This window comes from Cinclus cinclus, chromosome 21 (genome assembly GCF_963662255.1).
Source record: "Cinclus cinclus chromosome 21, bCinCin1.1, whole genome shotgun sequence".
Classification (NCBI taxonomy): domain Eukaryota; kingdom Metazoa; phylum Chordata; class Aves; order Passeriformes; family Cinclidae; genus Cinclus; species Cinclus cinclus.
The window spans coordinates 7,291,824-7,308,354 of NC_085066.1; the positions used below are offsets into that span (position 1 = coordinate 7,291,824).

General features: G+C 42.8%; 1 protein-coding gene across 1 annotated transcript in view; it reads right to left on the reverse strand.

Moving 5' to 3' along the window:
* LRRFIP1 (LRR binding FLII interacting protein 1) overlaps positions 1 to 16,531 on the reverse strand; it is a 100,508-nt gene that overhangs the window by 19,899 nt on the left and 64,078 nt on the right. Inside the window, exons 7-11 of the mRNA XM_062506642.1 lie at positions 15,296 to 15,352; positions 11,250 to 11,294; positions 10,386 to 10,451; positions 7,398 to 7,475; positions 595 to 627 (exon numbers count right to left, since the gene is read on the reverse strand). Coding sequence (XP_062362626.1) covers positions 595 to 627; positions 7,398 to 7,475; positions 10,386 to 10,451; positions 11,250 to 11,294; positions 15,296 to 15,352 — 279 coding nt within the window. The remainder of the gene's footprint in view (positions 1 to 594; positions 628 to 7,397; positions 7,476 to 10,385; positions 10,452 to 11,249; positions 11,295 to 15,295; positions 15,353 to 16,531) is intronic.

Consider the following 16,531-nt stretch of genomic DNA (forward strand, 5'->3'; position numbering starts at 1 on the left):
CAAGATTTAACAAGGGAAGCCAATGAGAAAAGGCAGATCAGAAGTATTTAAATAATACTGCAATAGGAGTTTGCATAATTTAGCTTCTAACTATTAATTCTCAATTGGAGAAAGTCTTTAGGGGCAAGTATCAGGCTGCCAGACATTTTAAAAACTTGTAACAACACATTCCATGGAAGCTTTGGAAGCTGCTGTTCTTTATGGATATTTATTTACTCTGCAGCAGTGGCCACATGAACTGTTCAACTGTACTCAGGGTTAATGTAGCCTCCTCTTTTATGATGATGATTTATTTATTTTTACATAAATAACTTAGATCTTATAACTAAGATCTAACAAACACACACAGTGTTTGTGTGGCTTAGCCTAAAGCACTTTCAACCAACTCTTGTTGAAGGTCAGCTACTTAACATTGAGTAAGCAGGGGCTGAAAAGTTCATCTTCAAAAATGCTGTAGCAGAAGGCTCCAGAAATTCAAATTTCTGCCTCACAATGGATTTTATAGGAAATTTCTGTACACTCATGGCAAGATCCACCCACCAAAACGAATGAACAAAGCACTGTTGTTAGAATAATGGATAAAATCCTTCTTACCTTCTCAAAGTCTTTTTCTGGCCTTTCCTCAATCTTTAAAAGAGAGACAGAGAAGGAATCATTAATAGAATCAATAAAGGGTAAAAGAATGCAGTAATATACCAGAAGTGCCACCACATCCCCCCTATTCCAAAAAGCAAGGTACCAAGTTAAACCTGAAATCTAAAGCTTCAAACCTTTGGTTAATATTCCCCTCTCAAGACAGGGACTGCAACTTCAAGCAAATATCCTAGACTAACAAAACTGACCCTCAAGTCAAATAACAGGGATCAGTCCAAAGTCTAAATAAATGGCTTTTTTAGGGTTTCAGTACTTCACTGCAATTTACTGATTTACAAGAGAGATCCTGCACTAAAACTAGTCTAGAAGAACCCAAACAGTGAGCAAGTAGGATTTAGGAGGACAGAAAATTATCACAGATGCAGACAACTGCAGTGTTTAGAAGTTACACAAGACCTCCATTTAAAATGGAACTAAGAGTAAAAAGGACTGAATGAAATTAAACACTCAGCAGAACTCAACAAAACCTGAATTCTTCTTGGAACATTCAGCACAGTCAAGATGGTTTCCCAAACGACTCCTAGAAAATCAATGTCTTCCCCAGACCAAGAAGAGCCTAATTGCCAAAGGGAATAGTGTTTTTGAAACAATGAAAACATGAAAAACAATCAAAATAGACCAGATTCAGGGGAAGGCAGGGCATAACTGAGCTTAAGTTGATAACTTCCATTGAAAACACACTCAAAACCTACATCTCTTTCTAATCAGTACACATTTGGCAGTTTGGGTTTGTTTTTTTTTATTCTATAGAAAAATATGGGGATAATCTCACTCATTATTCTTCATATTACCTATGTTACCCTATTAAAAAAAAAAATCTCAGAACTGTAAAGTACCTGTTACAAATCAGCTTTTAACACTGACATGTCCCAGCTAAAATTCCCTATGAATTAGCATTAAGAAAACTTAAATCTGAGGCTTCAAAGTAAAATAAGCCAGACTTCAAGCACTAGATCTAAACTTGCAAAGACATCGAATACATAAAATGTTTAGGTAAAAACCCCTCAGATCACTCAATTTGAAGGCAATAAGAGAAGGTCATTAATGAAGGCAGACAATTTAGCTCAGACCCAATGAACAAGATGGAGTGAATTGTGCAAACAGCTTTTTCTTTTCATGCCAGACAGCTCCAAGTGCTTGATTTGGCAGCCTTTTAGCCCAGCCAAACACTGTGTTGTTGTTTATCAAGACAGCTGTGGCAGTGTCAATAATGGCATGTGACAAAAGATTTGTCTGTCCACACACATCAACCTCTGGAAATCTGTCACAGCCTTTGCAAAACCTATCTTACAGAGCACAACTCAAAATACTTCTTTTCCTTCAGCCATTTGCACAATGGCCTCTATTTTCTGGAACAAAGCGCAATCTCAGTTTTTAGCAAAATAAAGAAGGGAGCAAATATTGATATTGTTTTAATGATGCATCACATGAGTCAAATAAAAGCTTCCATTTACAAAGGGGAATGTTTAAGACAATGTGGTGAGAGACATGACTACAGTGAGTGTTTGTACTCAGAGCACTCATAACCACACCTGGGAAGCCTGCTACACCTTTATTGCAAAACTATCTTAAATAATAACTCTGATGAGGCATAATCTCCAATAATGAAAGCTATTAAGTAACATCTACAACTGAGCTGGTCAAGAAAACAAACCAGATTTCATCTTCCCTACTGATGCCCTTGCACACATCCACTTGGTGCCATGAATGCCACATTCAGAGCAGTTTCTCCTCCAAACCAGTAACTGTCCCTGACAACTTATTTAAATATTTATTAACACTTAGAAACTCAATTTCGAGAAAAGCTAGTTCCTCATACCAAAATAACATCCTTACATTACACAGATGCCTCCTGTTACACGACACTTTTCTAAGCAAAAAGCCAGTCTGAAACAAGCAGCCTTTAGTTTTATGGCTACATGGCAGTGATACACCACAATCTGTCATGTAGAAAGAGACAAACCTGTTTTAGATTAATATTTTATACTGCTTTCATCGTGCTCATGTTTAGATTAATGTATTCACTGTAGCCTTTAAAAAGATGATTTTTTCCTAAAGGAATCAGCCACCAGAGGGACCTCCAGGTTTCCAGCCTTCCCCCAGTCCCCCTCAAATCCTCTGCAGTTGATTCAGCAATAAATGAAACAGAGAAAGGTCAGGAGAGAAATGTTTATTTGAAGTCATACAGAATTCTTGCCCAAAACACTTAGCTTCTGATTTGGAATTAAATTAAGAACACCGAAATTATTCAATAGGCTGAAAAGAACTTCTTTACCTTCACAAGTACTCAGTACAGCTCTTGATAAAAATATTCTGGCTTTGGGATTTTTCCACACACAAACACAAAGGATTAACAGAACACTTGCCAGAAAAGGAGATTCAAAGAGGGATTCACCTAGTGTGGTACCTTAAATTTATACATCACTGCCATTTTTCATTTGCAAAAGGGTATGGGTTTGTCTCTAATCACAGATTATCTTCCTCTTCACTAACAACTGGGGCAATTTGTACTTCAGTGCATAAAAAAGCAGGAAAAGGAAGTAATTTTCCGAGGAACTCCAGCAAGCACATCTTTGTTTTGGCTGCTCTCTGCAAAATAAGCGCAGTGGGATCAAAGGTCAGCCTCTTCTGACAGCAATTTCAGAATAAATCCAGAACCACATTACGAAAATGTCAGCAATATCAGAGCTCACCACAGCTGGAAACATAACGTGAGCAAGATCACCCCACAAGCCTTTATAAGGAAAAAGTGTCTGTTTTCCATAGATTAAAAGGGTTAACCCTTTTAGGGTGAAGCTCATTGCCACCAGTGGAGTGTCCACAACTACCACAGAGCATCCAACCAAACAAACACCTACTGCAAGTACAGGGATCTCAAAATCAATGACTGGGGCACAGTTTTCAGCTCCCAGGCTCCTGAACAAGGCCAGGGAAGGGAAGCCTGGAACTCCTCTGCCTGTGCCATGTGCCATGTGCCATGCTCGGGTATCAGAACTGCTTCAGTGTTCAGTACGTGGCTGTCACTGCTCAGCTCCAGCTCAGATCTTGCACTTAGCCCAGCTTCCTCATGTAAGCAAGGGGTTTTTTGGTGACAAATCAAATTAACATAATTTCCTGCCCTTAAAGTAGCACAACGCGGCTTGAAATGGAAATTCAGCCCACAGCAAAGTTGTTAGGCTAGAGCTTAACACAGGATGGTATCTACAGAATCTGGAATTAAAAGGAAGAAAAGAGGTACTGCAGCCAGTACAATCCCTCCTACAACCCCAGTCTTACCAGTTTGATCATCTGGGCTGGGGCAGGCAGTAAGAGAGTTCCTGCTGCTTCTCCAAGGAGAGCCACCTTAACTCTTCAATTAGCAACAAGCCTTTCAAAGTCAGCAAGGGAAAACCACTGCTGAAATTTGTCAGGTCTGAAGAGGGTTTGTGAAAAGAATCCTCTCTCAGGAATGAGTGCTATGCTGAACGTCACTGCCTAAACAAACTTATCAGTCCCAAAAATGCAAGTTAGCACTGCAGCAAATCCTCACTCCAGAGGGGCCCAAAGCACATCCAGACCATCAGAGGCAGGGCTAGGATACGACCTACCCCAAACCTGCACACAGACAGAAGGCAAAGTTTCTTAAGTGCCTCCACCAAAATTAAGTCTGTCAGTGTCTTAATTTTATTTCTGGTGAGAACACGTTCAGCTTCTGCCAGTGATCAGAGGTGTTCACAATTGGGCACTGATGTATGACCTGGACATGGACGCCCTGGGGGATGAGAGGGTGCAGAGCAGCAGGGATCTGGAAATCCTGCTCGATGGCCTGCTGGGTCTGAGCCAGCAGTGCCCTGGAGCCAGGAGGGACATCCCTGTCCTGGGGGATCGGGCTCAGCACAGCCAGCCAGGCTGGGAGGAGAGGGGATTGTCCTGCTCTGCTCTGGGCTGGGCTGGCCTCACCTCCAGTGCTCTTCGGGGCCAGTTTTGGATAAGAAAGATCTAAAGCTGTTAGATAGTGTCCAAAGGAGGGACAGAAGATAGGGAAGGGTCTGGAGGGGCCACTTGAGAAGCAGCTGAGGGCAGTGGTTTGTTCAGCTGGAGCAGAGGAGAGACTGAGGGCAGAGCTCAGCATCTTCCTCCCCTGGGGCAGCTCCCATGTGCTCTCTGTGACAGGGACAGAACCCAGGAATGGCTGGAGCTGTGTCAGGGCAGGCTCAGGCTGGAGATCAGGGAAAGGTTCTTCTTTCCCCCGATGATGCTGGCACTGCCCAGGCTCCCCAGGGAATGGGCACAGCCCCAGGGCTGCCAGAGCTCCAGGAGGGTTTGGACACTGCTCCCAGGGATGCACAGGGTGGGAGTTCTGGGGGGTCTGTACAGGGACAGGGGTTGGATCAATGATCCCTGTGGGTCCATGCCCACTCAGGATATTCTACAACTCTGTGTGTGCTCAGCCTGAGCTCTGAGTGCTTGTGCTGCTGCCTGAGCCTCCACAAGAAGGGAGAGCCAGGATGAACCATCATCATCTCAGCCTAACAAAACATGCCCTCTTCTCTTGTTTTGCCTGCCTTGCCTTAGAGAGCCTTCGGACAAATACTACTGCATCCTGAGTCTGTTTCAGATTTAGAAATAATTGCTTTTCGCTAATAGTTTCTTAATTTAGAAAAAAAAATAACAAAACTCCTGCAACTCATATTAAAAATCCAGCTCTGCCAAACCATGCTGAGAGCTCAGGCCCATCTGTACAGAAATATCTGATGTTTGCTCTCAGTAGTCTTAAGATCTGTACTTTATGTGAGGATGGTTTAATATTAAACAACATATTTGCAGATCTGCAGTAACTGCAAGGACAGCAGATGTTACCCAGTGGGGATAACGTTAGAGAAAAATAAACAAACAGCAAACTTCATTCAGATACAGTGAATTCTTAAAATAACTACAAAGACAAATACTGACACATTTTGTTAACTATATTCCTGCCTTTGACTGTATTACCAACATGGTAACACAAATGAGAACATGAGCTAGCAAAGCTGTGCACAGCAGGAAAACTACCGCTGGTTTTTTGCTCACTGTTCAGTGAACAGTGATAGAAGGGGGAAACAAAACTCTGAGAAAAAAATTTCAGAGCTGCAGTGACAAGCTGTTGTGTGCTTTAATTTAGAAAGTTCCATGGAATCATTCTCCACTCTCTTTCTCTTTTCACCTGACTGAAAACGCTACCAGAACACTCTGAAACCTGTCAGTAAAAGTGATCCCTCACTCTGAGCTACAACAACTACAGGAAAGCAATGTCTGTTTAATACAGGAAAAAATATTATAATGATATTATAATCAGAAGGCACTGCTGGACTGACCCTGTGTAGCAGTAAGAACTTTTAGGATCAGCTGGGCTCACTGTGACATTAACTCTCTGCTCTTCAAGGTGACAGAGTTAAGGGAAGTTCTTCACACCAGGCAATAAACCACTAATTAAAACAAAAAAAGGTAATTTAAGGAGCACCTGCTGTCTCCCTGCAGAGCAGATTCAGCTTGGTGCTGACACAGCAAACCATCTCCAGCCACTTGCATACCAAGAGGCCAAAGTGTAAGCAGGGAATTTAAAATAAAACCCTCCCATGCACCTCCCAGAATCCCATGATTCTTGTAAGCAACCTGCAGGAATGACTCAGTTGGCATACAGAAAACACCTAATGGAAATCAGCTGCAGTGGGTACCCAGTTCTTATTACACTTACAGAATTGTAATGGAATCCCTGTTTATTCTGATTCATTTTTGCTTTGGGGGTAATTGAAATTCAGTTTGCAAAGCCACTTTAGATGTATTACTAATATAAGTTATATTCTGCAAGAACTCATAGCCCAGGGACTCAGGTTCAGGGCATAATTAAAACACTGATTTCTTTATAGTTCACCAGTTGCCATACATTATCTCATGAAAATCCCTCTTTTTAAAATTATTTTAAAAAGTGAATGTACCCTTGGAACACCAAAACTTTAAAGCATGCAGCTCTGTTGTATCAGTTTTCAAATGGCAGACTACAAAACTCATTCTCTGTGGCAAATTAATGTTATTATATTTTAGTTTACTGTAAGCTGCATGTTGCAGCTCTCTCTACCAGACATCCTACTGCACACCCAGCAGCTGTCTGCAGGCTCGGAAATAAATCAGAAAGATAACCAGAGCTGGAAACAGCTACAGAGAGGAACAGTTACAGAGAGAAAGAATTTAAAAAAATTGAAGATAGAAACCCTCTAAAAGCAGAGGGTGGACAAGCCTTTAGCACTTGAGTGTTGTTCAACCACAGCCTGTGCTGTTTTCCTTATTCTTCTAAGACTACCATGCTAAAGACTGCAGTGCCTGGCGCTCTACAGTCCCACAAAGATGTTCAAATCCAGCCTCTGAGGAGCCCTGCAGCTTTGCAGCAAAATACTGCTCGCTGGAGAGAGACTGAACTGCTTGAATGCTGCAGTAAGCTTTAGGGTTTCCTGTTCTCCCACTTTCATCAACAACTCAGTCTTTTCCACAATAACCTTGCTGTGCTTTATTCTCCATTCAAAGCAAATACAGCACTGTCATGAGAGTCCAGAGTGTACTTTCTGTTGTAAAAACATGCATCTGCATAGAAATCACTTCAGTTTTGCAATTTCTCCTCTGGTTTCTGGAAACTGCCTCATGAAGTACAGTGTCTTTTCTGTATGAAAAAAAGACTTTGAAGAAGAGAGGACTGAAGGAGTTGAGGGGCAAAGAGAAACAGAGGAGCTCACCACTGGACTGGCCCGAGCAGAGCTGGCTCTGGAGGATGCCCGAGATCCCGAACCAAGGTAGCAGCTGTACTCGGAAGGCTGCAGCAGGAAATCCAGGAACAGCAGGCAGAGAAAAGAGAAAGGCATCAGAACTGGGAAGGGAAGCAGGAGAGTATGCAGAGCATCACATCTGAAATTAGTCAAAGAGATGGTTACATGCAGCTTGACAAAGGAACAGCAGTGGAAGTCAGAGAATTATTAATTTGAAAATTAAGGCATGCGGTAATTCCACTGTCAGTTCAAGCAGAGTTTCCATTCAATTCTAAGAATACTCATCATTTATTTGTATCTCTTCAGGTACCAGTGACAAGTAAACAGTTCAGTTTCTGTACAAAAGGCTCCATCCTACTACTTTCCAAGAGCTCTGGGGCTCTCTGATGAATCACTTTCCCATGTTCCCAACGTTGTGCACATATAAAATGAATTCATGCTCCACAAGCCAAAGGAAGAAACATCCATCTGTGTGGGGATTAAAGTAAAAACTGAGCCCAGCTCAGAGACTGAGTTTCTCTCCTGGTTTTCCAGCACCTGCAGTCCTCAACTCCTGCCAAAGAAAGTATTTTAGCTTTTTTTAAATGGAAACATCTAAGCAAAGATGCAGGACAGGGCTGGCTGGTTGCTGACAAGGACAAAGAACATTATCTATGCTGTTTTATTTCCAGAGGTTTTAATGCAGTGGAAATGGAGCAGGAAAATGAAAGTTTAAAGCATCAGGGAAACAGAACTAGAACTTACTCTGGAAATAATGAGTTTATTCCAGAGGTCATTAGGTCTGTTTCTCAGATACAAACACACAGAAATCTGAAGAATTATCATACTTTGGAGATGCTGTGGGGTTTTTTTACAGCTATTTTTTATTAAGTCACCTGGCTGCTAGAGATTCCTGGACTCTACAGCTTTACAGAATCAGCCAGGCCTTCACCAAGCCACTGCAGGGCTGCTCTAACATCATTAGTCACAGTAACAAAGCAGCACAGCATCACCTGCAAATTAAGCTTGCAGCAGTAATAAATGGTGAGAGGGTAAGCTGGAAATAACCCCAGCTAGAGCACAAGCACGGGGCCAGCCATTGACCACAAAACATTCTGTGCAAGGTGCACAGCCCCCAGGCAGCCCAGGGGCAGGGCAGTGTCCTTGGATGCACCTGGAGTGTCCAGAGGAGCTGTGGCTGCCCCATCTCTGGAATGTTCAGCGTTGGACAGGCCTTGGAGCAACCTGGGATAATGGAAGGTGACCCTGCCCAGGGGAGGGGATGGGAACAAAGTGGCTTTTAATGTCCCTTCAAACCCCAAACATTCTGGGACTCCATGTATTACACTGGCTTTGATCTTCATTTCAGAGGTGAGAAAATGCACGATACAAAACTCTGTCGCACACTGTTTACACCTATTGCCAATCACACAATAATTCCTAAATTAAGGACAAAATGCACTGAAGCAAAAATACGGATTTTGTGTGGTCACCGCCGTGTTTTATGTTTAACAAAAGAAGAGTTTAGAATAAATTTGAAACGCATGACAGGGAATAAGTTTTAACTACTGATGAGTCCCATATTAATGTTTCCAGGCCCTATGTATTCCACAGTTGCTCCCTGTGCAATGCAGGGCCGACCATGGAAGTAAGTGACTGTGACCAAGCAAGGCCACTTTCAGCATCACTACATTCACCTGCTCTTCCAAAAACATTTTTTGGGAGCAGCCACCCCTGGTGAAACTCCCTGTCCAGGTTAACAGTGCTGCAAGGTTCAGAGGCATTAAAACAACCACAGTTATTGTGACAAGGTCGCTGCCTCTGAGGCAAACCCCTCCTGTCTGAACTCTCATCACTACAGGCAGCAGCAACTGGAAAGGCTGGGTTACACACAAATACCTGTGGCTCAGGGTGGGATGGGGATGCAGGGAGGACAAAGCACCAAGTGTTTTAGTCAGTGTTCCCTGCTCATGCCATTGAAAGCCCGTGAAAGACTTGCAAACAGGTTTTGGGCTGACAGGTTTGTTGTGAATGATTTCTGACAGCTGTGAATCAGTGGGATGGCAAGAGGATGGCACAGCCCTTGAAGGACTAACAAGTGCTTAGTAAACATTCTTCAAAGTGTTTCTTCCTCCAAGCTAATAAAAATGTGATGTTTAAAGGTAACATAACATCAGTGCTCTGTCTTTTCACTCTTATGGCCTTAGATAGCGGTTATTTGTTTGCTGGGGGTTTTTTGGTTGGTTGGGTTTGGCATCATCAGTGAAGGGGATGAGTGGCAGAATAAGCAGTGGGCCCACAGAGGAGGATTTAAAAATCTAAAGAGATTGGCTATTTTTTTTTTCCAGGTGGATGCAACAGCATCAGATGGATTGCCTCACCCAAACACCCACAGAGGAGAAGAGGTGGAGGCATTTCCTGCCTTTTAATCTGTAAACAGACTCCTGGAGTTTCTCTTTTTTGAAAAGAACCAATTTATATGGTCATTCCTTGTATTGTTGCTCCCCATCCATGACAGAGCCCTCCACTCTGAGGAACACGCTTTTTGGAAGCACTGTCACATATATGAACATAAAATATATTTGAATATAAATCCAAGAAACAAAACCAAGCAAGCCATATATTCACAAATATCATTTACTTCGCACAGCTTATGTGGAACTGATTTTTAAATTTTTGGCTGATTATTTTTTTAAACTTGTATTTTTCTCAGTTTTGACAAGAAGTCTCAGGGAGGGAAAGGACTTCATGCATGCGCTTTCCAAGGTGTTTTATCTTCAAACCAAGCACGAAGCAGAACTGGATTCCCTGTCCCACAGAGGGCGAGTTCCCATTGATGGGAGCTCGTTCCTTCATGGAAGCTGGTGGGAATGGTGCTGCCTACAGCAGCAGGCCCTGAATGTCCCACAACCCACGTGAAAGGTTCCTCAGCCTGGCAGGGGACGGGCACAGAGAAGGGAAAAGCAGAAAAGCTCTTACAGCACGGGAACTGGGGGCACTATAGCGGCGGCTCCCGCTGTACACGCTCTCCTCGTACACAGACGCCTACAATTCAAACACAGAGTCAGCACAGGACTGGGCACGGATCCACCCGGGACAGGGACATCTCCCGTGTGCAAGCACAAGCAGCATGCAAGGGAAGATTCCACGTGCAAGGTCTGACACAGCCCCGAGACCTCACACCCCGTCATGCTTCAGTCAGCTTTAATTCAGGGCTATGCCTGTCCTCAAATGGCGACATCAATTCTTAAACTGTTTCCATCTGTTTCACCTGCTGGTGGTGAGAGAAAAACCTCCCACCTGATGAGCTTCACTTACCAGCAGGTTTAGTAAATCAACAGAATAGCAGGAAAATGCGTATTTTATTTTTCCTGAGATATATGGCTCAGGAAACACAAGGGGAGTAGGAAACTCTACCTTTAAGCTTTGAGAAAAAAATCTGAGAAGCTGATTTTAAACAAGAAGGCAGGAATTTGTCAAAAAAAAAAGTTTGCGAACAGATTTTTGTTAGCTGTTAAGCAACCAGCAAGAATTGATGTTGCCTCTCTGTCCTGCTCCTGTAAATACACCAAGGAAGATAACTCTCTCCACATGGACACAACACCCGCGGCAGCATCACAACCCCATAAGCACAGTCCCAACAGGAATTAAAGGAAGGATCAGCAAATCCAGGTCTGCACAAACAGCATCTCCCACACGCACAGACACACATACACACGGCATTCAGATGGATGGGACACCAGGGTGTGAGACAAAGGCACCCAACAGGAATTACACACAACATGTGCATGGCTGGGGGTGAGTGGCTCTGGTGTTGGTGCTCAGAGCATCAGCACAACAAACCCTGTAAGTCCTGGCTGGCAGGGCATCGCTGTACAGCAGGGAGGGCTGAGGGAGACAAGCACAACACTTTTTGGTTTGGCAGAGTAAATTAAACAACAAAAAAAGGTGCCTATAGCAGAATTAACCCTCTTGGTGAGAGATTAGGATCACTACACGACAACAGAAGGAAACCCAGTACAGAGAATATTAGTCATCTGCACCATGGAAGCATTAGATCTCAGCTCCCAAAGACTAAGAGTACCAATCAGATACATGCATTTCCTACAGGAAGGGAGGACACAACAGTGTACAAAAGCAACACAGCACAATTTAATTTTAGGTTGTTAAGCTGTTATTGTCTCCCACACGTTTGTGTACAGGAGCCAGAAAGGGGGTTTCTCACTTCAACCAAAGCCAGAAAAAGAGCTACACAGAAGTGCTTCAATGTACATACACACTGTAAGTGTTTCACACAGCTTTAAGATCATCTCCCGTGTGTTTTATTATTCACACAGAGAAAACCCAACTAATTCAGTAAAAAATTACAAAGGCTTCAATCAGAGCAGCCTGAAACAAGGGTTAGTAACCATGCCCTTCGAGATGCAGCAGTCAAACAAACCCAGAACACTCGCTGTGTCTGGCAGAACTGGGTGCAAGAGATGCTCCAGCAGTGATCCCCCAAGCCCAGGGCTTGAGGCCAGGTCCTGCTTGCCAGTGCCCCATCTCGCCCCTGTGCCGTGTCCCCAGGCAGGACCTGGAGCACTGCTGGAGCTCTGCCACACACAGGGGACAATCCAACCTCCCGGGGGTTTTACAGCTTCACTGATGTCCTTCCAGCACTCTGGAAATTGCTTCTCTGTAATTTTGTGTCGTGCAGACTGGACTGCCTCAAGCCCACCAAACTGACATGCTGCCTCAAATAGAGAACTTCAGGTAATTAAGATTTCCCTTATCTTTCCAGACCAATTGAGGCCAATGGCAGGCAGACAAGGAAAGGGAGGAGCAGCAAAGGAAAACAGTTTTCCATTACTCATTCCAATCTTAAAAGGTCTGATTTGTTTGGGGCTTTTTAAAGTTTCACTAAAAAGAGGTAGAGAGACTCTTAACAATTGGTCCAAATTGATTCCTAAGTACAAGAGGTTGTATTATCCAAGCAAAGTCCAGGCCAGGTAAAGCCAGAGGGCAACAGACCCAATTTCCATTTTGGGAAGAAAGTTGAGATGTGGAAGCATAACTGCTGTTGGGGAGACCCAGGTCAGAGTAGTACGATGCCTGCATTAACAAACAAAGCAAAAAAAAAGAAAGAAAGAAAAACCAACAAAAAACAACAAAACTTGAGAATTCAGATTCATTGTTTATTCCTTTAAACGGGAAGTGAAACGTGAATTAGGTGATTACAAACTGCAAAGCAGTCACAGATGCAAAAAAGAAGAGAGAACTGCATTAAAGCTGTGAGGTTGTGTGAAAATTGTGGAACCTTTGAAAAAACCATTTGGAAAAATGCACTGCTCAGAGAGCTGGTCAGCTTCCTCCTGAGGAGTTTATGTCCTGTAAGCTACACCCCCAGGAGAAGGTGAGATCCTGGGAGATGGAGAGCAAAGGCAGGGACCAAAACTGCTGGCTGTGCTCAGCAGGAAATGCAAGCAACCCACTGTCAGATATGGCAGGGCTGAGTGGGGAGAAAACTCTTCTCTAGGAAGTGAGATTGTGTACATTAAACACCTACTTTAAATTAATCACCTTCTTTCCCTGCTTCCTGCTTGCATCCAGTCATCCCTGCACTTTTGGTCCACTTAGGGGATCTTAATGAGGAATGGCTGTTCTCAAAGATCTCATGCCTTCACCTCCTTTGCTGCTCTCCAGAGCTCTCCTTCTCCACCTATTCCCTGACACCTTTCCTCTCCAAACATTTCTCATGGGGGTCAAGACAGCCAAGGTTCTCTGCTTTCAGCAGCCAGCTCCTCACAAACCCTAACTCATCCTTGCTTCATTGCTGTGGTCCATGGAAGTGTTCATTTCCTCACAAAGGACAGAGATCTGTGGCAAATTAAAGAAATTTGTTTGCTTTCTTCTGTCACTGTGAGGTTTAGATATGACACAATACTCACAGGTACAGCCCGAGGGTAAATCATTGTCCAGCCTCAGAAAAAACCTCACCCAAGAAACAACCAACCACAAACCAAACCCCCCCCCCCAAAATGCCTGTAAAATAAGACTTTTACTGAAAAGAAACCTGAACTGAACTTGAAGAAATTACTTTCATTCCTGCTTAGAGTTTGCAATCTGCACGTGGACTATTTAAGCACATGGCATTAATCATATTTAAGGGATCAACCTGTAACACTACAAGTGCAGTGTCCACATGGATATCAGTCCATACTGTGACTTAAAACTGGACACCTATTTTGCAAAGAGCCATTGCCAGCACGTTCATTCATCATTTCCCTGCTATCCTGAAGAATTTTCCTCTTTTTCATTTTTCCTTGTCACTTTGACAATCTTTATGATTCAGCTTGGGCTTTTTGGAGAGAATATTCCTTAAAAGTGAATGCCAGCCAGGCTGGCATCAACTTGGTTTGAAGTTTCAGCTATTCTGAGTTACCCCCAAACTCTCCTCCCACTCCTAATTAGTGATTAATCCAAACAGCAATGGAACTACAAGGAACTAAGGATGTTGCTGTAATTAAGCCCTACTCAGACTAAACCCCCACGCTGAAAACGATAATTCCAGGATGATTTTAAATTATTTAAATGGAAACCAAACAACCTCTTCTCCCTGGGTGACTTCCTTGCAGATATTTCACTCTCCATCGGAGCAATGGAGTATGTCAGTAAAGAGTAAGAACATCATTTGTCACCAGTGCTACAGAACAAAGCTCCTTGAACTCTTCAAACAGGCCAGCAACAGGACAGGCTGTTTTCTTAGCAGTTCAAGCAACAGCATTTCATTGTCCCTTATCCACATAATGCCAGCTAAATTATATGGCAGCAACAATTTTTAAATGGATGTGAAATATCAGGTCCCGTTTCACTGTTTATCCAGGCTCCTGCTCCACTTCATGCCTACCAAGTAACCCCCTGAACTCTCATGTTCAGCCTGCTATTGCTCAAACACTTGGCTAAATGGAGGCTTAAAAGGAGTTTATGTTTGGCCTAAACATTGAGCTTTAGGCTGCATACCACTAAATTTCTTTAGAAGCCTTGATAGCATAAAGATCAACAGGCTCTGAGCTTTTGTCTGGCTTTGTTAAAATACAGGGAAAAAAAACCAAAACAGCTTCCCCCCTGCCCCCAGGCTGTGCTTGGACAATCCCTTTAAATCATTTGCACAATCCCCAATATTTAACAAAGCAGGGCCAGGAGTTGCTGTAATTGATACACAACACCTGTTGTGCTGGAACATGAGACAACAGTGTGACCCACATCCTCACAATAGGGTTAATAATTAAGCTTTTTTGGACTAGAAATAAAAGTCCATCAATGTTAAGTAGCTAAGTGGGAACACTTGCACTGGCTCTTCAGCTCTATAGGCATTTCCAGAAACCCTAGGATACGGTTTATAAAGGAAAAAATAAAAACCCAAACCAAAGGCATTTAGTTAAGTAAACTTCAAATAAAAAAATGTGCATTTGAGGAAAATTAAAAATCCAAAGTCCATTTTAACTATACAAATCTCAAGGCATGGACTAAATTGGGAGATACTAGAGCATGGCATGAACACCTTGCAGAGGTTGAAAAGCACTCATTCTATTTGCAGCACATGGAAATCCTCCCTGCCAGTGCTGTCACAATGTAATTTTCACCCAATTTTTTTTACAAGTTACAGCAGCTCTGGCTTCCAAGATCTTTCTGTACCAATTTCTGAGACTCCCCACTCAGGGCCTGATTTTTGATTTTTTTATTTCCCAGACGGCTTCTTGCTGCACCTTCAGTGTCTGACAAACTCCAAACCCACACCATGCAAGACAGGAAAAACCTGCTTCACCACTGAAAAGAATTTGCTAATTAGCTTTAATCCCATTAAATGGAGTAATAGAATTTTATAGCAATAGAAATCATCTACTAACCCTGCTAGATTTTCTACTCTGGGATGATCCATACACGTCTTCCTCATAACCATTGGTCTGTTATGGAAGGAAAAACAAATAAAAAAGGAAAGACAAAAAGGACAGAAGAAAAACTGACGTAGACCCCAAAGGGAATTTTTAAGCAAATGTCATCACTTATGAAAAGCAAAGGCAGAGACAGAACTTTTCAAAGATACACCAGGAACAGGAGCAGTGCAGGATTAGGTCATGATTTCAAACACGAGGACACAAACATTTGCGTCACTACATCTAGAACAGCCAAAAATGTCAAGGATACTCCTGCTCGTCCTTTATGATCCCCCTTTTTCCTTTTTTGCCTCCCCTATTATTACTGGTCTATATTCAAACACTTTGTGAAGGGAATAGGGGACAAAATGGGGACAAAAAGGAGATCAGAGACTATAATGAAGGGCACATATCACTATAGCTACTTATACCTCAGGCAGCTAAACACCTAAAAAGCAGCAAATTGTAGTAGAAGAATTAATTCTATGTGAGAAATCCAACTTAGCAAACATGCAGTGCTGTATTAAATTCTCTTTCTTTTTGATTTTGAGCATCAAAATTAAACCCAGACAGCAACCACCCGCCATACCCCAGGATTCTGCAGCAGTCTGAGGGCTAGGGAGAGATTTGGGTGGGATCAGTTTTCCTCCCTGGTGTCAGGAAGATGTTTTATCTCAAAGGAGGAAAAACAAACAGGCCCAGAAGGACTGCTCCATAAACAAGGTGAGGTGCTTCAAATCCCTATGGCAGCAGTGCTGGGAATAAAACAAAACAATCACAGTGACTCAGCCCTGAGTTTGGGAATGTGGTGGTGGAGAGGACAGACCCAAGTGTCTCCTCAATAGATAGCATTAAAAGCTCAGGTTTCCCCAGCAATTCATTGTTCTGGTATCACCTCACAACCAGCCCTGATTTAACACTGAAAACAAGGAAGCACTCTGTGTATTTGGGGTGGGGGTTTAGTGGAAATTTAATTAGAATTTCTATTAAAAGTAAGTTTTGAAGTCCATGTTTTGATGCATTCCCAAAATGAATATCCACTAGAATCAATCTGAATTAATTTCCAAGAGAAATATTTATCATCTACTCTACAGCAGCTTCCATGAAAAATTAAACAAATTAACTGAGAAACCAGTTCAGAGCCAAGCTAGGAAAGCTGCTTCTGGGAAAAGCTTAGATTCTCTATTGAAATGCAACATTATCACCCCA